The following is a 24,895-nucleotide window of genomic DNA, read 5'->3' on the forward strand; positions in this document are numbered from 1 at the left end:
CGGCCTGTAAATCATACATGCTGGACGGTGTGGTAGCGTTGTGGTTTAACCATCCGCTAGTCATGCCGAAGACCCGGGCTCGATTTCGCACATGGGCACAATGTGTGAAGACTATGTCAGGTGTCCTGTATCAGATCTATGGATCTGTAAGGCTGTTTAGTCCAAAGATATTGTGCTGTCCTGTTTTAGGTAAAACCGTCCCTGAAGTGTTACAGATCCTTGACTACTACATGCCGGCGAGGCTGTTTGATGGGGAAGGGGCTGCTGCAGCGGCTCTCAACATCAAAGAAGAAAAGCGGAAACATCTCAGTGGTAAAGCATTGTGTGGAGACAGACACGAAGCCTTGTTTACATCTCAACAGGACGATAATTAGGACAATAATTTGAAGTTCCGGGGGAGAATTGGCTTGTCATAAAAGTCACCTAACGAGATCAGGTGGTCAGGTTCACCGATTTGGTTGACACATGCCATATAATGCCAGTTATGTTGAATCATATTCATGCTGTTGATCACTGGATTGTCCGGTCCTGACTCGATAATTACAGGCCGCTTCCACATAGCTTGAACGTAGCTGAGCGTGTCTTTCAACAATACACCAATCAAGACGACACTTTGAAAATGTCATCACCCATGATCCTATTCTGTGTTAATTACATTATAAAAGGTTGAACTACCAGATACGGTTCACGTGTAGTACTGGCACCTGATCTCAACGATCGTTTTGTGAATCCCCGATTAATTATTTAATTAAAAATCTCGACAAATCCTCTAAATTTCATCGACTTTGAGATTATAATATACTAAGGACTTTATCCTTTTTGGTTTTTAGAAACAATAGGCATGTTCCTTCTTCAAGCGATGCTGATGGACCAAGCTCAGAGTGTGCAATTCATTATAGACCATAAAGGTGTGGACCTCACAACATTCTTCACTAACGCTGTGATTTCAAACTTGTGTGAAGTGACAGATTGTTCACAACCGCAGGTACGTATTTGTTTGATAAGTAAACTACGAGTTTTCCTTTCATACTAATTAGTCATTTCGGTTGAGATACTATTAATGGTATCTGTGCAAATATACTTAATTCGGTATCGTTATTATGCAGGAAACCACATACAATCTGTTCCCTCACGCCACTACCACGTCTTATTCAACAAAGAAGAACATATTCCGACTTTTAATGATATGGGCCGTGAAGACAGACCGACCGAAATGTGCTGCACTGTTCTGGAAGAAGGGAACCGTAAGATAATTTGCACATACAAGGAAAGGCGTGATTGGATGATATCGACGTTGCTTGTAGCTGAAATTTCTTATAGATGTAGAAAGGGTTTTGCCACCTCTGTTATATTTGAGTCTCCTTGGAACAAAACTTACCAAACACGTCGTCCTACCAAACACGGTAGGTTGGAAGTTGGGATTCGGTAAAATATTCATACAACTCATGGTTGCTTCCTGCAGCCCTTGCTTGTCGTAAGAAACGACTAAAAGTATCTGGTGCCTTGTTTGATTGCAAGAGGCAAATGACGTAACTGACTTAATTCTCAAAAAGATCATAAGCAGGGCGATAACTTAAGTCGTAAATGATGAAAGGTAACCCCAATGCACCTGAGTTTCGCGGTTTGCTTGGCAGAAAGTATACCTATATTTATACCTATATTAAGTAAAATAGTAGAGTGCATAAACAGATAAAAGTACAGAAATGAGAAATGATGGCACCATTACTTGTACATTCTTTCAGCACCTGCTAACCTCGTCCCTGCTGGCGGCATCAGTCCTTAGGTCAAGGAGTGAGAATGAAGAAAACATTGGCCGTAAAAGAACGCTAAAAGATCAGGCAGAGTGAGTATTCAGTTTTATTACCTGTTTCTTTCTTTAGTCACCCTCATACTTGCAGGAATGTTATGCCCGTACTGGTACGCAATTTTGCGTGCCAATGAGTAAACTCGGCATAAACGGGTGTGAAATGTACATAAACTGTGCGGGGCTGCGTACCAGTGCGCAAAGAAACTTTTGAAATGTTCAAAATGTCTGGCACGCATAATATTCGTCAACAAAATGCTCGCAAACACATTTCTTGCATTGACCCGCAGTGTCACCCGTGAGCCTGCTTTGGTCACGAATTGTGTGTGACATGGTTTACGTCTTCCAATTTGTCCCGTCTTTGGGCGGGACTTGTAGTTTCCGCACGGCCCGAATAGTTTGCGCATATCATTAACTTGATACGCACTGGGTACGCCTTCTTCGCGCATTGCTTGCGCACAAATCAGCGATGACAGCGCATTTACATAAAAGCGAGTCCATCGCCAGTCCCCACATTCCCTAACTCGACAGCGATCAGTCAACATGATGCCTGTGAAGAAGAAGACAACTAGAAGAAGAGCAGGACCAGCATTGGATACAAACCTTGAAAAGAGACTCGACAAGAACTAGGGACTCAGAGAAGGCCGGAAACCGAGGTTGCCGAGAGGGAGAGGGATGTTTCTGTAGGTTTAGCGGACAGTAGCGCTGTCACCATATTCCAAGGATATGGACACTCCCCTCATGACACCCGAGACTGAGGGTGTTCATTTAAATAAAGATGACATAACAGCACTTTCTTTAACACATTTCCTTACACAATTAATTTAGAGAATGGTAATGACAGTTTTAACAGGTATTTGAGCCTGTGTTGCTGACACGTCCCGGTTGCTGAAATATTTGTGATCACTATGGGACGGGATATGACCACTCTCTCTTGCAAAGCATAGGACAGGATATGGCCACTCTCTCTTGCAAAGGACAGGATGTGACCATTCTCTCTTGCAAAGAAAAGGGCCCGCGCCAACAGGAGACAAGTAATACATATACGCAAGCATACATATCTACATGCAAAGTGCACTTCTTCCTTCTATTTAACCACCACCCAGTGCCACAAAAGCAACATACAAGAACCGGTATCCAGCATTCACATGGGCCATCAGTACAATACTGTGGAAGCCATATACTTGTAGTAGAATTTTCCCATCTTTGAATGGCTTCTTCGTTGCAATGCGTTTCTCATCCGCAGCCAACGGACAGTTGTGGAAGTTCCCTCTGCAACTAAAACCTTCAGAAAGCTCCCTCCACTCCTCGCCAGTTTTGGAGCAAATGGAGTACTTTGTGACTTTCGTAGTTCTCTCATAAATGTAGTCTTCTTCTCAAGATGAGAAGTTAACTTCTCGACAATCTCTTGGAACAAGTAGGAGGAAATTCTCAGGTAATGTCTGTATAGCCTCTTTGGGTCTTCCTTGTGAACAGACACCTGTTCTATTCTGCATTAACAGCTAGTTCTCTGGTGTTAAACATCTTGTAGGTCCACAGTAATGCATTAAGCTGGGGCTGATGCCAGCTGTTTTTATAGCGAGGCGTCAAGCGAGACTACAAAATACCATGTGGCAATGCATGTCCATGCTGGAACAATGCGCGTCATGCGTACCGTGCCGTACACTAGACATAAACAATGCGCCAACTACATTTGACTTTGACATAAATAAGTCGTGTGATAGCGTACCATTGAGTGGCAATGCTCATAATATTCGGTCACGCATTGCGTGCCAAGTGCGTGAACAGGACGCGAACAGTGCGCAAACCAGGCTTCACGCCTTAAAGCTTCACGCCACCATCTAACTTACGCATTGCCAGAGCGGCGACGAAATTCTAGAATGTCAGGCGGTATTGACTGAAAGGTGAAGCGCCTGAAAGGAAGAAATTACGACAGAATCAACTAATTGTTAAAACACCAGATGTTCTATCAATGTTCATTAGATCTAGATGTTATCTTCTTCAACAAACCTGATATCGGTGCTTTAAAAAATGTTTGAAAAAATGACTGCAAATAGTATATGTTGATATCGTTTAATGGTATATACTGCCTTAAAGGCTGTATTCGATTACTTTCACAGAACGGATTTATTATTAGACTGCACGAGTTAACAAGAAACACATATCAGCCAGGTGTGTAGGCTGATTAGCGAGGAGAGGCATTACCTCGTCCACCGCCCATGTTTCTCTGTAGAACCTTGCAACTGCGGCAAGAACATATATGTTTATTGTATTCGTTATCTAATTGAACAACAGTGTGTGTTTCAGTAATATTCCATGTGTTTAGATCGTTTCAGGACAGAGCAATCGGCCTCATAAACAAATGTTATGACGACAATAAAGAAAAGACTATAGAACTGATACAGTCCCAGCTTGCAGACAACATATGGCAGGAAGATTTGCTTAGATGCTCTTTGGCAACAGACAACTGGAGAATATTCGCCGAAGACGGTTACACGGAGTACACTCAACGTGTGTGGTGGGGGATAGTTAATCCACCCATACAGGTGAGTGCGACTATGTATCAATAAAGCAGGTGAGTTTAGTTTTACACCGTTTAAAGAAATAGCCCAACAGTATCGCAGTGTGGGACGCCAAGTGGGCTTCACACATTGTATGCTACGATCCTCATGTTGTTGATCACTGGATTGTCTGGTCCACATTCGATTATTTAGAAACTGCCGCCATATAGGTGGGATATTGAGTGCGGCGTAAACAACAACCAACACAAAACTCGATTTCTATGGCGACGACATGTTCATGATTGAAGTAGATTGGGTCAGTTTGGTTTTACGCCGAGTCTGGACCTGTGATCAACAGAATGAACATCAATCTACGCAAATGGGATACGATGACATGTGTCAACAAACTCTTTGCATCGTCAGGGTTTCTATATTTTTTTGTATACAATATATAGTATGCCATTATGCCGTTTGGTCAATGAACAGCGAAGGGAAACATCTACTGTAAAGTCAGTGTAGATTTTAATTTAAAACATAGAGATAATTTAAAAAAAGTTCATATATGTTCTTTACTAAATACATGAGTTGAGAAAGTTTACAGCGATATACCGGCATACCGGTAATATTTGACCCGTGAAGAAGTGATCCCACCTGATCCTGTTAGTCACCTCTTACGACAAACATGGGTTACTGAAGATGTATTCTAACCCGGATCTCTACGGGAAACTTAAGGTCGAGTTTCCGTTGACTGATGTTATGGGCAAAAATACATCCAGATACGTTAAAACGTAACAGGCAAGCCAGGACAACTAATATGTGTTCCTGAGGACCATGGCATCCCTTTGGACATCGTAAAACCACGTGGGAATGCCCTGATGTCCTAAAAAACAACATCAAGCAGGTTTCAGATTATAATATGACATAATAGTTAAGTTATAAACGTTAGAATTCGATCTTGAAATATACACTGTCAGTACTTAACATTAAGGAATTTGTATGAATAGTTTGTTTATACTTTGGTATATGATAGATAATGTAAACACGTCACAATTTAATTCTGGACTCACAAAAGTCCAGAAACTCTCAGCACTGTGGCCACTCTCTCACAAGGGATTTCGCAAAATTAAACAGGCAGCTGTTATGTATATGTGCTAAGGATGAAAAAATGGAAAATTTTTTTTTCGAAAACTCAAAATTTAAACTCGCTCGCCCATGGGCACGCCCATGGGCTAACAGTGGCCAATGGGTAGACCCATGGGCAGGCCCATGGGCGAAAGTGTTTAATTACATCCAGAATAAATGTTTTGGAGGTTGTAAATGAATGAAAAAATGTTGATAAGTATCATGACACAAATTTCAGCTTGTTGTGACTTGACTCTGCTAACTGACAGCGATTTTAAAAAATCTCGCCCATGGGTGAAAAACATATTGGCCCATGGACGAGAATAATTAATTTCATTGAAACTACATGTTTTTTGTCCAGGCTTTGCAGTTTTTCAATAAATGAACGTGTATTTATTAGTGTTTTGACACGAAATTAAGCTTATTTTGACTTAATTCGGCTAATTAAGAATGATTTTTCAAAAAGTCTCGCCCATGGGCGAAAACCATTTGGCCCATGGGTGAGAATATTTACTTTTACTCAAAATACACCTTTTCCCATGTTTTGGAGGTTGTGAATGGATGAAAGTGTGTTCATAAGTATCATGTCACAAAATTCAACTCATTTTGAATTAATTCCGTTAATTTAGAGCTATTTAACAAAATCTCACCCATGGGCGAAAAACATTTTGACCCATGGGCGAGAATATTTCCTTTTACCCCAAACACATCTTTTCCAATATTTGGAGAATGTAAATGAATGAAAGTACATTTATGAGTATCATGACAGAAATTTCAACTCATTTTGACTTAATTCCTCTAAATGAGAGCAATTTTGAAAACTCTTGCCCATGGGAGAAAGACATTTTGGCCCATGGGCGAGAATATTTGCCTTCACTCAAAATACATCTTTTCCTGTGGTTTGGAGGTTGTAAATGAATGAGGATATATTTATGAGTATCATGGCACAAAATCCAACTCATTATGGTCTTAATTCGACTAATCTCGCTCGTGGACGAAAATATTTTCGTTTGCTCGTTTTCTTTATTTTGCAAACATATGGTTTAAAAATAGATGAAATTTTAATGACAATTCAGTTTAATTTCGTGAGTTTAGTTTTATGTCGCACTCAGTAATATCCCAGCAGTATGGCGGCGGTTTGTTGATAATCGAGTTTGGATCAGACAATCCAGTGATCAACAGCATGAGCATCGACCTGCACAATTGGGAACTGATGACATGTGTCAGCAAAAGTCAGCGAGCCTGACCACCCGATCCCGTTAGTCACCTCTTACGACAAGCATAGTCGCCTTTTATGGCAAGCATGGGTTGTTGAAGCCTTTTACTTCCAGAAACATATACAGTACACTTAGAATACTAAGCCTTGAGATTCGTTTGAATTTAGGGTTTCTATAAATATAACAAAATTCAACCTATATCTATGAAGTTGAAGTTATTTGTGAAAGCCCTAATCAAGAGTGACCAAACTCCAGTGACTATGCTGGGACACATTAATAAACGGTGTTGTGAGATCTTTAAACTGTATTGAAATATGTCTTGTCAATTCCACTGACATTCACCAAATGTACCCACCTAGTAGTTTTAAGTGTACCTACCCAGTTTAGCATGTTTCGTTTTAGTAGTGTGGTCTCCATTTTTAGTAATTCCCGTTTGCCCGTCCCGGCTTTTCTTCGTCCGAGGTTTTATGGGGTATTCTCCTATTTGTCAGACCAGAAATTATCTACAACAGGGGTAGGTCACTCGCTTGTTTTCTTTACCATTTGTACTAATTAGTATGCGCCTCCTCATGCTCCAATGCACACAGTGACCTGATTCGTCTCCATCGCAACTTAGGATGCGTTTAACAGTACTTCAGCCAGTTTACTGTATCAGTCGAAATCTTACAATGAATGAATGAATGAATGAAGAGCAAGAAGTATATGTGAATGAATGAAAGAAATGATAAAAGAAAGAAGTGCATATGTGAATGAATGAGAAAGATATAATAAAAGAAAAAGTACGTATGTGAATGAATGAAAGAATAAATGATACACCACTGCCATCCCTTCCAAAACATGCTAAAGAACGTAAACCTTTCGTTAGATCACATATGTTAAGATCAGCTTGTTATTGTCTCCCTGGTCAGACGTAACAATTGTCAGACAGGTTAAAACAACAAACTATCTGGTTGACTGCACAGCTGCATGTTGACGTTGTATACCCACATCACCTACTTTTCCTGCGTAACCTTCATCTACATCACCATCCTTAATATATTCAGCAGAGAGCACAGAAGGTCCTATAGCTGTAACCACTGAACCGTGACGTCTCTCTGCTCCCAAGTTCCCAAGTGGGGGTGTCCTTCTCTACCTATTCCATTAATCTTAAAACATCTAACAAGCTCAACGCATGCATCTTTTTATTAAAATGTGATGTTATACATAATCATAAGAGTATTTTTATGTAATATTCAGTTGATATATATATATGTATGACACGCTGGACAGGTCTAGGGCATTTTGTGTTAATTTGCCATTCCCATTTTCATAATGCTTAAAAAAGACACTCATTAATCTATCACAGAGTTTTGTCATTCCTTCACTCCAACATGGTTGCTAAATCCCCTATGATCATAGCATATCGACTCTGCCATACCCAATTCACCTAATCCTGAGAAATCAACCAGTCATGACATACCCACATCGCCTAATTAATTTTCCGTACCTATCGAGTGAACAATACATAAAATGGGAGGACGCCTTGTTAACTAATGGGAGTGAGCCTTGTAGGGAGTACCCTCACTCTCACAAACCCACATATTGAGGAGAAGCGGCCGTGTTTGTCGGGGATTTTTCTGGCCTTGCTAAATAAATCGTACATAAACATGTAAAATATTTTGCTTTGATTCTGTAACTACCCACATTATGACATTGAGACCATTTTGATTTATCGAGTAAAATACGATTGAATAGTTTTGAGTTTGAATCTTGCCACTTTAGCGCTCTATCTTTTTAAATGGGGCGTGCATACTAATATTTAGGTGTTTTTTAGTATTCCATCTATTTGTTTAAATTAATTGATTTATCTGTTTTTGCTTTGTTTGGGGTTTTTTTATTGCTAGTGGCCCAGCGAGTGAGTCTGCTTTGATACCTGTAAATTTATTCTGACGTTTGACGAGCGGGACGTAAACAAGAACATATATGGAGCCCCTGCATCAATACGTATTAAAGTGTTTGAAACATTATTCTAGACCAGTATTTGTACACAACTGAAAGATCAAGGTTCATAAGAACGTACAGGGCACATTTCTCCTACCCCATTTAAGAATGTCCATTTCTGATTGGTTCACGTGGCCTTGCGAGGGAGAATATGTCATTAAGTTTTACCCCGCCACGTGGGAAAAGCCTGCATCCACGGCAGTCAGTGAACTGTAAAGCAGTGGTTCGAATCGACTATAGTTACTACCATGTTAATATAATACATGGTTTCAGCTTGTTTTGATGCTCTATTTACATAAAGTGATATTTAAACATTCGTTATGGTAAATACGGTGTAGCAATGTGATGAAGAGTATGCAGGTTTTCTTCATCCCATTTCATCCACCGATGAGAATGGTGGTATCCTCTTTTGGTTCACACCCGGATTGTCGATTGTTTTATCAAATACACAACAGGACTGTCGAAAAGCAGTGGAGTGTGACAGTGCTCAACACTGTTCTAATGACACCCGGAGCGTCGACTACCTTGGAAAACTTGTGCCCCAGAATAGCAGAAGACTCGTCTCTACGCTAATTAACGAGCTAAAACACATACACAAAGACATCGGTGAAAGAATGAGCTGTGGAACCAATTCCTGAATGATAGTCGTCGCACGAACAGTAGTCGAAAAAGTTGGCGTCATCGTGAATCGAGGGTCTGTGAGCAATGTAAACTGCATATTGTGACACAGTGGCCACAATAAAGAATAAAGAACTTGACAGAAGGCTTCAGCGTCTCAACGAGCAACTCCAAAGACAAGAGATTTCCGTAACGAGCTATGCTCATCAGACTGTCTGCCTCGCTCATAGTGACCACATTACTGTACTTTATAACGTATTTGGTTTTCCTTCATGTCCGGAGCGTCGACGCCATAGTGTTGAGACCTGATTACCTCCTTACGTAATACCCGAAACATCGAATTTACAAACATTTCAATTCAATTTTAGACAGCCCAGGCAAGTCGTTTGTTTAAGGAGTAAGAGGAATAGGAGGCATGGTCGACTAGATTTCTTTGTTTAACTAATGCCACACGGCCTTCACCAATAGAGGGAATGATTTCTGTTCAGTTATGACATTACTGTCTCTATTTTCTCCACACATCTCCATGTTGTTGTATTTTTGTGTGTTTTGTAACTCTGATTGGGACTGGTGAACAAGCTTTACAGTACCTCACCCATACAGCATATAATACAAAATATAAATGAAGCATGTGTCGTCATCCATATGAACCATCATATAATAACATATGCATACATATCATTACATCAAATACAACTATCATATAACTAAACATGAAAAATAGAATTATGGTTTGTTGTGTCTGACTAGCTCTTTGTAGAAACACTGAACATTTGTGAGAAAGTTTTTGACAAGTTAATTAGTTTCCTGTTAAAAAATTAAAAATCAATCTTTGTGTTTTATGATAAAATCGTGGACGGATTCAACTATTTTCTGGTTTTCACAGTGAATAAGTTCTTTTCCGTTCACCGAAGTCATCATAGACCACAGTGAGAAAAGGTCGATCTTCAAGCAGTAAGGAGAACCATGATAGCGCATGGAGTACGTGTGTCTTGGTCATCTCCTCCGTTACCCCCTCCCCGAATCCATACAGCACCAGGGCGTGTAGGACCCCATACACCCCTAATCACAATGCTATAATTTGTCGTTTTTTGTGTATCCGGTTTTGTGTATTCTGTAATATTGTATGGTACTGGTGAAGTGTTAATCAAAGCAATATTTTGCATGCTAAACAAACCACATTCTTTGAGAATCAAAATATGTTTTAAGCACATTTCCAAAATTGAAATGCAGCATGCACACAATAACTAAATTGGAAGGAATATCGTGCCGGACAAGGTTTTCCAGAGCACCTGCACATAAATGTCAATGTCTTTCAAAGACTAATATGTGCAGGTCTTGCAAAAGGACAAAGCAGGTATGCTTGACAAAGTTCTTGCAAAGGAGGTTTATACACAACACCAAAACCAACTGGTCAGCTCGACGCCTTATAAAACAATCAATTCGAGATTTCCTTTGAATGTGAGATATTTGGCTGCGCGTCTTGCGCAATCAGTCTTTTTCATCCATATACACTCACGAACACCTGTTCATTTCAAAGCTGGTGTCCCCTAATGACCTAATGTGATCCATGGATGAATTTTGTATATGACAAGTAAAATACACTTGAAAGCGGCAGCTGTTTTACTCCAATAAACAAGACCAGCGGACGAGACATGACTTTTTCGGCGCAAATTGTCGTAGGCGCTTTGCGGAAATTACGTAAGTGAACGCGGAAGAAACATCGTTCCGCTCAGTTTCCATTGTCTTTGCGAGTTATGCTGAGATACACAACAAACTGAGATAAAAGTCAAAATGATGAAAAAGTGGAAATTAGTGAGTGGATTAGAACTTGAAAATCACTCATGAAGTCTCTGACAAAGTAATATCTGTTCAGGTCATGATCATTTGGAAAAAAACACGAAAGTTCTATGGATATACAACTTCTTATAAGGTAAGCAGCATTTCGGAGTAGCTGTTAAACTCGTTATCAAGAAAGGGACATCTTACAGGTAGTCCTGTAAGTTAAACCTTTGATTTGGGTCGAGGTAAAAATCGTTTGGTGTAGTAACAACGGTGTTGTTTTATGGGATTAGATTACGGATTATACTGATTTTCTATAAAAAAAAAGTAAAATGTGTGTCCTCAGGAAACGAAATAAGACACGTGTACCAGAATCTAAGTGAATCGATGTTAGCGAGTTCAATCAGTGACTTCAGTTAATAAAACGGTCTTTCAGTTCCCTCCTTCCATTAGTAATGAGCTATTTAGTTTCTTGATAAAATTGCTTGCAAGGTGAATGTTGAAAATGACAGTTTTCAGGATCATTTTAACAACTTCAGTTATGGCAAATGCGCTGCTATGCTTCACAACGGTGTTGTTTTATGGGATTAGATTACGGATTATACTGATTTTCTATAAAAAAAAGTAAAATGTGTGTCCTCAGGAAACGAAATAAGACACGTGTACCAGAATCTAAGTGAATCGATGTTAGCGAGTTCAATCAGTGACTTCAGTTAATAAAACGGTCTTTCAGTTCCCTCCTTCCATTAGTAATGAGCTATTTAGTTTCTTGATAAAATTGCTTGCAAGGTGAATGTTGAAAATGACAGTTTTCAGGATCATTTTAACAACTTCAGTTATGGCAAATGCGCTGCTATGCTTCACGTTTCGTCCTACTTATTTTACGGGAAGATACCTTTGTGTAAACAGCTATATGTTCATTTTGAAAACTGGTAAAAAGGGAGAATATATCTCGTGAAAAGGAATTTTGAAAGACTGCAGATCAACAGTTCCAGTTGTCTCAACAACATAATTTCTAAAATACTTAGAGACCACAATCACGAAAGCCAAGGTAAGTCTTTTCGAGTGTAGCAAAAATAGTGCAAATTTATTTAAAAAATAGAAAAGTAAATGCAAAGTCAATCTTGATTACATTACGTATTCCTCATAGCCCGATATAATGATTACACATTAATAGTATGGATACGTTAATCTATAGTTTAAACCAATCTCCTCAAGTAATCGGGACTGGATTGGCAAGCATAAACATACATATCAATGCCGCTCCATACCAATAATATAATTAATTAACATACATGATAACAACACTTCATGTTCCGCTCGTCAAACGTTAGAATAAATTTACAGTTATCAAAGCAGACTAACAGGCCCACTAGCAGTGAAAAACAAAACAAAACCAAAACAGATAAATTAATAAATCCAAATGAATAGATGGAATACTAAAAACCACCAAAATATGCACGCCCCCTTTAAAAAGGTAGAGTGCAAAAGTGGCAGACCGGTAAATTATGCCAAGATTCAAACTCAAAACTATACAATCGTATTTTACTCGATAAATCAGAATGGTCTCAATGTCATGTGGGTAGTTACAGAATCGAAGCAAAATACATTGTACATATATGTATCATGAAATAATAATTTATCAACTGAATAATACATAAAAAATACTCTTATGATATGTATAACATCACATTTGAGTAACAAAATGCGTGCATTGAGCTTTATAGATGTTTTAAAGATTAATGGAAGAGGTAGAAAAGGACACCCCCACTTGGGAACTTGGGAGCAGAGAGACGCCACGGTTCAGTGGTTACAGCTATAGGACCTTCTGTGCTCTCTGCTGAATATATTAAGGATGGTGATGTAGATGAAGGTTACGCAGGAAAAGTAGGTGATGTGGGTATACAACGTCAACATGCAGCTGTGCAGTCAACCAGATAGTTTGTTGTTTTAACCTGTCTGACAATTGTTACGTCTGACCAGGGAGACAATAACAAGCTGATCTTAACATATGTGATCTAACGAAAGGTTTACGTTCTTTAGCATGTTTTGGAAGGGATGGCAGTGGTGTATCATTTATTCTTTCATCCATTCACATATGTACTTCTTTCTTTTATTATTCCTTTCTCATTCATTCACATATGCACTTCTTTCTTTTATCATTTCTTTCATTCATTCACATATACTTCTTGCTCTTCATTCATTCATTCATTCATTCATTGTAAGATTTCGACTGATACAGTAAACTGGCTGAAGTACTGTTAAACGCATCCTAAGTTGCGATGGAGACGAATCAGGTCACTGTGTGCATTGGAGCATGAGGAGGCGCATACTAATTAGTACATCTGGTAAAGAAAACAAGCGAGTGACCTACCCCTGTTGTAGATAATTTCTGGTCTGACAAATAGGAGAATACCCCATAAAACCTCGGACGAAGAAAAGCCGGGACGGGCAAACGGGAATTACTAAAAATGGAGACCACACTACTAAAACGAAACATGCTAAACTGGGTAGGTACACTTAAAACTACTAGGTGGGTACATTTGGTGAATGTCAGTGGAATTGACAAGACATATTTCAATACAGTTTAAAGATCTCACAACACCGTTTATTAATGTGTCCCAGCATAGTCACTGGAGTTTGGTCACTCTTGATTAGGGCTTTCACAAATAACTTCAACTTCATAGATATAGGTTGAATTTTGTCATATTTATAGAATACCTAAATTCAAAGGAATCTTAAGGCTTAGTATTCTAAGTGTACTGTATATGTTGCTGGAAGTAAAGCTCTGTGTTCGGGACCCGTGAAGATCTGGAGTAGAAGAGGCCTTCAACAACCCATGCTTGCCATAAAAGGCGACTATGCTTGTCGTAAGAAGTGACTAACGGGATCGGGTGGTCAGGCTCGCTGAGTTTTGCTGACACATGTCATCAGTTCCCAATTGTGCAGGTCGATGCTCATGCTGCTGATCACTGGATTGTCTGATCCAAACTCGATTATCTACAAACCGCCGCCATATTGCTGGGATATTGCTGAGTGTGACATAAAACTAAACTCACGAAATTAAACTGAATTTTCATTAGAATTTCATCTATTTTAAACCATATGTTTGCAAAATAAAGAAAACGAGCAAACCAAAATATTTTCGTCCACGAGCGAAATTAGTCGAATTAAGACCGGAATGATCGTGATACTTATAAACACACTTTCATTCATGAATTTACAACCCCCAAGATAATGAAAAAAACTATGAAAATTTAAGTGGAAGTCCAGATTCTTGTACTTGTTACACATTAGCAGAATTAAGTCAAAATGAGTTGAATTTTGTGCCATGATACTTACAAATATATCGTTATTCATTTACAACCTCCAAAACACAGGAAAAGATGTATTTTGAGTAAAAGTAATTATTCTGGCATATTTAAAAAAAATCTTCCTGAACTCGCAAAAGTAAGTCAAAATCAGTTGAATTTTGTGTCATGATACTTACAATGGCACTTTCATTCATTTACATCCTCCAAAACATTAGAAAAGATGTATTTGGAGTGAAAAGGAAATAATCTCGCTCATGGGCCCAGTGTTTTTCGCCCATGGGCGAGATGTTTTTGAAAATCGGTCTCAATTAGCAGAATTAAGTCATAATGAATTGGATTTTGTGCCATGATACTCATAAATATATCCTCATTCATTTACACCTCCAAACCACAGGAAAAGATGTATTTTGAGTGAAGGCAAATATTCTCGCCCATGGGCCAAAATGTCTTTCTCCCATGGGCAAGAGTTTTCAAAATTGCTCTCATTTAGAGGAATTAAGTCAAAATGAGTTGAAATTTCTGTCATGATACTCATAAATGTACTTTCATTCATTTACATTCTCCAAATATTGGAAAAGATGTGTTTGGGGTAAAAGGAAATATTCTCGCCGATGGGTCAAAATGTTTTTCGCCCATGGGTGAGATTTTGTTAAATAGCTCTAAATTAACGGAATTAATTCAAAATGAGTTGAATTTTGTGACATGATACTTATGAACACACTTTCATCCATTCACAACCTCCAAAACATGGGAAAAGGTGTATTTTGAGTAAAAGTAAATATTCTCACCCATTGGCCAAATGGTTTTCGCCCATGGGCGAGGCGTTTTGAAAAATCACTCTAAATTAGCCGAATTAAGTCAAAATAAGCTTAATTTCGTGTCAAGACAATAATAAATACACGTTGATTCATTGAAAAACTGCAAAGCCTGGGAAAAAACATGTAGTTTCAATGAAATTAATTATTCTCGTCCATGGGCCAATATGTTTTTCACCCATGGGCGAGATTTCTAAAAATTGCTGTCAGTTAGCAGAGTCAAGTCACAACAAGCTGAAATTTGTGTCATGATACTTATCAACATTTTTTCATTCATTTACAACCTCCAAAACATTTATTCTGGATGAAATTAAACACTTTCGCCCATGGGCCTGCCCATGGGCCTACCCATTGGCCACTGTTAGCCCATGGGCGTGCCCATGGGCGAGCGAGTTTAAATTTTGAGTTTTCGAAAAAAAATTTTCCATTTTTTCATCCTTAGCACTTATACATAACAGCTGCCTGTTTAATTTTGCGAAATCCCTTGTGAGAGAGTGGCCACAGTGCTGAGAGTTTCTGGACTTTTGTGAGTCCAGAATTAAATTGTGACGTGTTTGTATTAGATATCACAGTAGCACTGGTTGTCAGTACATACTACTGGAATCAGAGAACACGTTTATGTGTTTTACAGGATACATACAAAACACCTAAACAGCTGAATATTGAAGAGTGAGTATTTCTTTTCCTATGGATTTCATTTGAACGTAGACATGAGCTTTTACAAAACAAAATCACAGTGCGAAAATTCTTTCGCGAAAAAGAAAAAAATATTCCTTTCCAATATATTTCATCCTATGCTCTATCGTTTCAGGGAATCGCTCTGTGCTCGCTTAGTGCGACTTGTGATAGCTCCAGTAACAACATACACTTTGAACTTGGTAACGTATAAATGACCAAAAGTCACTGAATAAGTGACAGAGTTGAATTTTAAACCAATTTTAATGCAAATTCCATTTTAGGACATTGAATGTAATGTACTAAACCTGGACTGTCGCCGTGACGAACCAACACCGAAACCACTGAGCTACCCAACCGTCGCAAAAAATATCAATATCATTATCATGAGATCTTGTATATTATTGTATTTAATACTCCAATGGACAAACACACAAAATCGTTTCCTCTCCCCACAGCTGTTCTATATGTGCTTCCTGGGTATCTTCGGCCACACCTTGTTGTTTGAAATGAAGAAAGAATTTTCAGTTCTCGAAGGCATCTTGGCCGGATGGTGGTTAACGTTTGTTTGGGAGGAAATCAGACAGGTCAGTATGTAACTGGGCCTAGATTTTCGAAGTTAACGTGCCATACGTTAACATTAACTTACGACTATCTTAGCGCTAAGAGGGCTTCGAAAATCTAGGCCCTGGTGAGAAATACCAAATGTGTGATCGAAGGTACAGCATTAAAAGTATTAGTAAAGCTTCGTTTATCAAAGTGATCGTGACACTATGTCAGTTGACGTCTAAATGTTATATTATGGGGGTTACGAGTGTCGTAGCCCTGCGATCCCCTTGGGGATAGGCGCCCAGGTTTATCACGCTAACAAATGACCAGCTTCTACGTGTGTTTAGTCTATGAGGAAAACTTTAGTCTTTGAGTCAGGGAACCCGGTGGTAGACCTTTCAGACAATACAGAATGTTTAAAGGTTATAGACTGAGAGATAGCGACTCGATACTGATTTTAAGTTAAAGTATCAAGTTTAATTCCAGATTGTGAAAACCAAGCCGGCTGAACAGTGCAAGTGTTGCAGGGACAAATGTCAGTGTTGCTGCTCGTGGAAACTCTGCTCGGTTCTGAAGACGTATTTCTCTGATAACTACTGGAACATACTGGACTGTGTTTCTCTTGGAGTCTTTCTGGTTGGTGCTATTCTGATGACCATCGTCCATCTAGACACCACAAGGAGTGATGTATATGAAGCTGCTAGAGTCGTACTGAGTGTGGACATCATGTTCTTCACCTGGAGAATCCTTCAATATCTGGCCATAATCAGCACGATGGGTCCAGTTCTTGAAATGATCTTCAAAATGGTTGGTAGACTTTGACTACAAAATACAAAAACCCGCATTATTGGGGAGACTTCCGACCGTATCCCCACTTGAACTTCATTCCTGCCAAATCATGTATCACCTGAGTATATATGCCTGGTCTGATAAGGATCAGTTTTAACATGCTTCCTTCATCATTGTATTTGAACACACTGAAAAGCATTTCCAACTTTAAAAAATGCCACTCAAAGACGCACTTCCTCGTTTTAATTTAGGTGTGGGGTGGGGGGTACTTGCGCAGGTCTTGGGGGTGGGTGGATGGGTACTTGCGCAGGCCTTACCGAATTATGTCCATAATGATCAAATATCTGGCTTGCTACTCATGTCGTCTTGGTTGTTAAATTGATTTTAGATTGTTTCGAAAAGATCAAGCCAATGATGTATATACGACTTTGGTCAAGGGTAATTTGGAATTTTAAAAAGCAGTTACGTACTCAATAGATGTTGAGTGTTCAAAGTTTTGTCAAATCAAAGAATTACGCGATTGTAATGTAACTTTTCTTTGTCCTCCTGTAGATCCTGGACCTGTTTCCGTTCCTTGTGATAATGTTGGTTTTCATCATATCGCATGGTCTGGCTGCACACTCTCTTCTTTACCCTAATCGTGACTGGTCACCTGAAGCTTTGATTGACATACCTAAGAGTGCATTTTGGAACCTATTTGGGGAATTAGGATTGGATGAAATTGAAGGTAGAATATATATGTTACAGACTATGTCAGTTGACTGAAACATGCTTGAATGTGTATTATCATTATTGGTGGATAAAAAAATACTTATGGAAAAACCTGAGACACAGACACTCAAAGGTCATCGTTTTGTATATGTAATAACACAATCTTTTGATTTTGGTCACCGATGTCCTCTACGTGTACCAGAACGGTTTTGATAAACTTCATTAAGTATTTGAATGGTGCCACCTTGATCAAACGAACTTCTGAGCAAGACACGTAATATCTTTACTTAAAACGTAGATCATGTTCGATCGTACCCCAGTAAGTGTGACATGGGGACGTCAAAGGAAAGAATATTGCCCGACATATTGTTGGACATTGTTAAACGAGTGTTTGGTATTAGGGTTCTTCGTTCGTGACACAATGGGAAAATACCTACTGATCAGTTGCGTTTAACAAAGCATACTTGCAAGTTATACATTTCTCTGCATTTCTGTTCTTTATTTTAGCCAGTGAAACACAAGGTGCCTGTTCGTCTGACCCTCTCATTTTTGAAAACGGCACAAAGGATGAATGTCCATCCTCCCTGGGGAAATACTCAGTTCCAGTTCTTCTGGCGCTGCACATGCTTCTCCTGAATGTACTCCTCCTCAACATCCTGATAGCAAGATTCAGGTACATGGATACACCCCGATATTCTCCTTTTGAACACTGGTATACACCCCACTATTCATATCTTGAACAGTGGTATACACCCTGATATTCACCTTCTGAACAGTGGTGTACATCCCGAAATTCTTCATCTGTGAAGGTCCGGGTAGAATAGGCCTTCAGCAACCCATGCTTGTCGTAAGAGGCGACTGACGGGATCGGGTGGTCAGGTTCGCTGACTTGGCTGACACATGTCATCGGTTCCCACGAGTGCAGATCGATGCTTATGTTGTTGATCACTGAATTGTCTGGTGCAGATTCGATTATTTACAGTCCGCCAGCACTTAGCTGGAATATTCCTGAGTCCCACGTGAAACTCAGTTCACTCACTCATCTGAATAGTGGTATACACGCTGATATTCACCTTCTGGAGAGTGGTATACACCCCGATAGTCTCTTTCGGAACACCGACAGGTGGTATGTAGGTCTTAATAGATGTTATCTTTTTTAAACCTCTTGAACACGATTCTCTTTAACATTCTGAGAGCAAATTTCACGTAGATTATGGTTATCAAGTAATATACTCAGAGCAAGGTACATACTCGGGTACATTCTCTCTTCTGATTGCATATTTCAGATGCATTGTTTTCAATGTAAATGTTCTCCTTAAGAAAACAATTGTCACAATGAAAATAATAGTCTGTTAATATGAATAGTTCAATTGATGTAGTTGACAGAGATGAACCCTTCAAGAAAAAGGTAAAATAGAACATTGTATTTTTACCAGCATACTTCTACATGTTTGCACCCTCCTGCATATCAGAGAGCCGCTATTTTAATGATATTGTTGACAGTTTCACCTTTCAAATGGTCCACGATCAGACGGAATGGCTGGCAGCATGGCAAAAGGCCAAAGTAATACTGGAGTATTACAGCAAACCGCCACTACCCCCTCCTTTCAACGTCTTCTTTGACGTCGGCTACTTCATCTACGCGCGTTGCAAGACAGCGCGAGTGGCACCAAAAGAAGGTATGTATGGTAATGTAAAGTGAGTTAAAATACCTATGTGTGGGAATACGAATATATATAAAATGTTCATCAATAACAAAATCAGAATAAGTTCATTTGTATGAATGAAATACCCCGGGTGCAGTGTGTTTGCATTCTTCAGATGCACAAAATTCACATTTCCACTTCTGTTCAATTTCCCCTCTTTATAAAAACGTATGTGAAGTTGTTAAGTTGTGCCATGTTATTTTAACAACGGTAAACTGGTGGAGATCATGTCTGTTGTTTCCAATACGCTTTGTATAGGTACTAGACGCCTATATCAGTTCCACTGTTGAATTATCAGGTTCATGCAGTTGAAGCTTCAGACAGCTGTTTCTTGTGGGAGATTCGGTAACTTGTAATATATTCTACAAATACCGATAGGATGGTCATGATGGCAATATAGGCTGAGAACATATAGTGAGTAAACTGTATTAGCATGTATTTTCCTAACAGATAATCTTTTACCGTATGGACGTACTCAAAAACCTTCTTTCAGACAAAATAGTCAATGAAGAAATGGATTCCTGGGAGAGGTCCATGGGAGAATACTACCTGGCTACTGAAGAATTCAAGTCAGGAAGCGAGCAGATATCTTCGCTTGGGTTTGTGTTACATGATGGTTCTTGATTAAAGAAACTTGGCAAAAATTAGTACACTCTGAATACAAATGTAAGAAAATATTTTGGTTAGTTAAAAATGTGTTTGAAATTTGTTTGAAAGGGACACTATACGTATCAATATAGATAAAGAGGTGGCAATTTGATACATTTATGTAATTCCTGTCAGTATATTAGTTAACGTACATGTACCTCTGGGATATCCATATGTCATTCCTGTCAGTATATTAGTTAACGTACATGTACCCCTGGGATATTCATATGTCATTCCTGTCAGTATATTAGTTAACGTACATGTACCTCTGGGATATCCATATGTCATTCCTGTCAGTATATTAGTTAACGTACATGTACCTCTGGGATATCCATATGTCATTCCTGTCAGTATATTAGTTAATGTACATGTACCTCTGGGATATTCATATGTCATTCCTGTCAGTATATTAGTTAATGTACATGTACCTCTGGGATATTCATATGTCATTCCTGTCAGTATATTAGTTAACGTACATGTACCTCTGGGATATCCATATGTCATTACTGTCAGTATATTAGTTAACGTACATGTACCTCTGGGATATTCATATGCCATTCCTGTCAGTATATTAGTTAACCTTACGTTTAAGCATACACATGGTATTTCAGAGAAGGTACATCTTAGGATACCGTCTATGTCGTGGTTATCACAGATAACCACACACAAATCACAAAATTCGGTTCCTCGAGTTTTTAGTGAAATGCATATCAATGCATATACAAAGTTTAAAGTCAGTCTTTGTGTTATCGTATATTTACAGCAATGCAAACCCCATTTATTCAGACTATGTGAAGTCAACACACGACATATAGAAATTATACGGTTTGGAAATGACTTGAAACAAAACGTGTCATGTGCAACGTTAACAAAGCTGCGGTCCGAACAATACAACTTCCCTTGACTTAGCTGAAAGAAATACTGTTGAATTAGAATATTTGGAGAAAGAGGGCCCTAAAATATCCTTGTCATAACCTCGGGTTCCAGATATGAGTACCAAAAAAAATAGCAGACCTCGTACCCCAGTAGACCCTGTACCCCAGAGGACCCTCTACTCCGGTGGGTTAGGTATCAGAATTTACGTGCTGAATATTAGATGACTAACGCTGAGAGTGTGAGTTCGGTTCTCAAATGGGACTCAATATGACCAAAAGCACTAGATTCTGTATTTCACTGGGAAAGTGTAATGCTAAATATAGCATACATGATGGAAAAGGTCTGTTTATTACTCTACAGTATTGTAGTGCACACATCTACAGGTTTGGTGATAATCGAAATTAATAATTCTACATTGCATCCTTGTTTTCTCAGAGACAAATCCGACACCAAGGAAGACATGGTAAAGATGATCAGAGCTATTCGTGAACCACCAAGGTACATACTTCATAGCAATTGACAAAACTGTCACATCCTTCAATCGGCTGTTACACATCTGACACGCTTACCAATTCATTGTTTGATAAGTATGTCTTATGGATGAACTTGTAAGCAGTACTTATTTCAGTGTGTACCCGAGTGGTCTATTATCACTTCATATGAATGTGTATATATGTGAACATCTATAGTAGAAAACTTAGATCATGCCTTTTAACCTCTTTCCCATTGTAGGTCAGAAGAGGTAGCGTCGGCAGATAACAGAATTGACATGTCAAAGTAAGTATTTTAGTGTTTACAAGTATCAATATAATGACATGACATGTAAGTACATTGTTTGCTAACGTTTTCAAGCACTATGTTTGAATATTTTCAGGGTTGAAGGTCTTGTTGATGCATTGAGTACACAGGTACGGAAGATGAAGTCTGACCTGGAGAAAACAATAGCTGCAGAAGTTCGCAAAGAGATGAAACTATTTCGGGAACAGTGTGGGCCTGGCAGGATCGGGACGTCCACGACACCTGTGACCGACAATCATGTTCTAACACTGGATGATTACGGTGGTGAAGAGGAAAATGCATAAGTGTACGGTTCTATGGTGTATGGTTCATCCTGGAGAGTGGAAACGTACACTATAGAGTGGAAAGGTATCCTTTAGAGTGGAAAAGAAACCTTTAGAGTGGGAACGTACCCTTTAGAGCGGAAACGTACCCTGAAGAGTGGAAACGTACCCTTTAGGGCGGAAACGTACCCTTTAGAGCGGAAACGTACTCTGAAGAGTGGAAACGTACAATGGAGAGTGGAAACGTGCTGACTATCTATTGACAATTTTGACTGTATCACTCGACTTTATTCACAAGAAAATATTAGGTGTAGGTGGAATGATGCGTGTGTGAAACGCCACACTCGGAACAGACCTATGCAACACATTCCTGAAACGTATTTAACACGTACATGCAGTCATCGTTTGTTCATCATTACAGATGTCGTTCACGTTTGTTAACCTAATTCTACCTCATCAAAAGGTAATGTGTTTCTCAAAGGCACACAGTAGATAGACATGGACTACAGACATATAAACATGAAATTATGACAATATACCAGCATTGTGCGTTTTTAGTATTCCTGTAAATAACTATTATAGATATATTTTGACTGTAATTATCTTTTTCAAATTTCAACTTTGTATTCAGAATATAAAGAACCCCATAAAGCATTCAACGGATGGCTTTCCCGTTTAATGCCTAGTAATGGTTTTAAAACCGTCAAAACATCTACCCTCATTGTTCTCACTTAGTTAGAGAGAGAGGGGGGGGGGGGGGTGGAGACAGACAGATAGAGAGACAGACAGAGACAGAGATAAAGAGGGGTTGGAAGGTTGGTAGATAGGTAGTTTATATAGAGGTATTCGCTGACAATGTGATGGCGTTTCGGAGATTTTACGTGTCCTTTCTGCATCATGTCAGAAAGCGCAAGCAAGATGTCCAAATCAACACCACATAATCAAGTTAACAAAGATACTTTGTTAAACGCAGTCGAATTTGCCATTGCCATGATCACATGTCAGTAAACAGTATTACAGTATTAAAACAAACTTATGAAGAGTGGTTTGTTTGTTTGTTGGTTAATGTCACACGCAGCAATACTGAAGGGAGAGGGTGGAATACTCAATCCCCTGTCGGCTCAGACATCAAACTCGGACCTGCTCTGACCGGACATTCCAACATGTCTTTAAAATAGCTGGCAATTTATAAGAGAACTGAAACAATTATTAAGGATACCGCTTAACCAGTATATTGCAATGAAATTCACAATGTAATATATTGCGGAATTCTTTCCGCGAACCGGTTCACTCGATACGATCGGAAGTTTTTGTGATGTTGTCAGAACTACTTCTAGTATTTGCATTTTCTTTACATTATTACGCATTAACAGCCTTAGCGTGTTTAGTGCTCATATAATTGCATTTATGGGACTTTTAAACGTTTTTTCTCGAGTTCCAAACTTTAGACCTAAGTCTTCAATTTGGAAACATTTTCAACTGATCTCTTTTACGTCTGACAATGGCCAGTGACATTTTCTTTTCAAAATAATATTTCACCATATATTTCAATACATATCACTGTATATCGAAATACTATAATTTTGGCAATGGCCAGTTCATGTACACTCATTTTTTAAAATACTATTTCACCTTTTGTTTGTTGGCTGGTTAACCAGTCAGTAAATAATCGAGTCTGCATCAGACAATCCAGTGACCATCGATTTACGCTGTTGGGATACGATGACATGTGCCAACCAAGTAAGAGAGTCTGACCACCTGAACCTGTCTGTCGTCTCGTATGATGACATGTGCCAACCAAGTAAGCGAGTCTGACCACCTGAACCTGTCTGTCGTCTCGTATGATCAGCATGGGCTTCTCAGTTGTAGCCCGGATCTTTCACTGGTTGAATATCGTTTTACCTACTGGAGTTTCCATGGGGATCTGCAAGATACTGTAATATCAATACATCGCTCAGACATCTCACACAAGAAGCACGATCCAGGGATCGATTGTTCACATGGAAGCAATGTGCGAAGCCCATTTCTGGAGTCCCCTGTTGTGATGTGTATGGAATATTGCTAAAATAAAAAATGGCACTTACTCCTTTCCTTGTAGTGTTGGGCACAACAGGTGGCCATCAGCATAAAACTTTTAATTGTTATTAGACATTATTAGTCTTTCTTCCTAAAATTATTTGCTAGTCAGTGTAATTACAGCCATTATCCACACAATGGCCCTTGATATATGATTATTTATGGCGTAGTGAAGACGCACGATAGGTAATATAATTAATAATTAATTTATGTATCTGTACACGTGTTACCTGAGTAGTGAATAAACATCGAATTCATACACACAGCAATGAGAGATATTTGAACTAGGACGTATGCAAACAGCGCGTACAAAAGGTCGTTGTATGTCAAATCACATTTCATAGTGATATCCAGAGAGCTCTGTGTGAAGGTGCATTGTCTTAATGCAGTCTGTCTGTCGATACAGTCCATTGTCCGCCTTAAACACCGCCAGCACTATCGTAACAATAAAACTTGTGTGCTTCTCTGAAAGGTAACAGTGTCTGATGTACACCTCTTTGTATTAGTACCACCCAAGCCGGTGGTTGATGTTGGATCAGATTGAGATGGCATCTAGACAGAGCTGTAAATAATCGACTCTGGACTAGACAATCCAGTGATCTACATCATGACCGTCGATCTGCGCATTTGGGAACCTATGACATGTGTCAA

At 39.1% G+C, this 24,895-nt stretch overlaps 1 protein-coding gene across 1 annotated transcript in view; it reads left to right on the top strand.

The window, feature by feature from the left end:
- The window catches only part of LOC137284314 (transient receptor potential cation channel subfamily M member-like 2), a 30,552-nt gene extending 7,339 nt beyond the window's left edge, over positions 1 to 23,213 (top strand). The window contains exons 10-25 of the mRNA XM_067816083.1: positions 190 to 312; positions 831 to 985; positions 1,107 to 1,244; positions 1,743 to 1,843; positions 4,131 to 4,350; positions 15,785 to 15,822; positions 15,965 to 16,031; positions 16,287 to 16,415; positions 16,864 to 17,184; positions 17,719 to 17,893; positions 18,385 to 18,550; positions 19,381 to 19,556; positions 20,077 to 20,182; positions 21,543 to 21,605; positions 21,840 to 21,884; positions 21,982 to 23,213. Coding sequence (XP_067672184.1) covers positions 190 to 312; positions 831 to 985; positions 1,107 to 1,244; positions 1,743 to 1,843; positions 4,131 to 4,350; positions 15,785 to 15,822; positions 15,965 to 16,031; positions 16,287 to 16,415; positions 16,864 to 17,184; positions 17,719 to 17,893; positions 18,385 to 18,550; positions 19,381 to 19,556; positions 20,077 to 20,182; positions 21,543 to 21,605; positions 21,840 to 21,884; positions 21,982 to 22,189 — 2,231 coding nt within the window. The 3' untranslated portion in view covers positions 22,190 to 23,213. The remainder of the gene's footprint in view (positions 1 to 189; positions 313 to 830; positions 986 to 1,106; positions 1,245 to 1,742; positions 1,844 to 4,130; positions 4,351 to 15,784; positions 15,823 to 15,964; positions 16,032 to 16,286; positions 16,416 to 16,863; positions 17,185 to 17,718; positions 17,894 to 18,384; positions 18,551 to 19,380; positions 19,557 to 20,076; positions 20,183 to 21,542; positions 21,606 to 21,839; positions 21,885 to 21,981) is intronic.
- The last annotated feature ends 1,682 nt before the right edge of the window (positions 23,214 to 24,895 follow it).

Source organism: Haliotis asinina, chromosome 5 (assembly GCF_037392515.1).
Source record: "Haliotis asinina isolate JCU_RB_2024 chromosome 5, JCU_Hal_asi_v2, whole genome shotgun sequence".
Classification (NCBI taxonomy): domain Eukaryota; kingdom Metazoa; phylum Mollusca; class Gastropoda; order Lepetellida; family Haliotidae; genus Haliotis; species Haliotis asinina.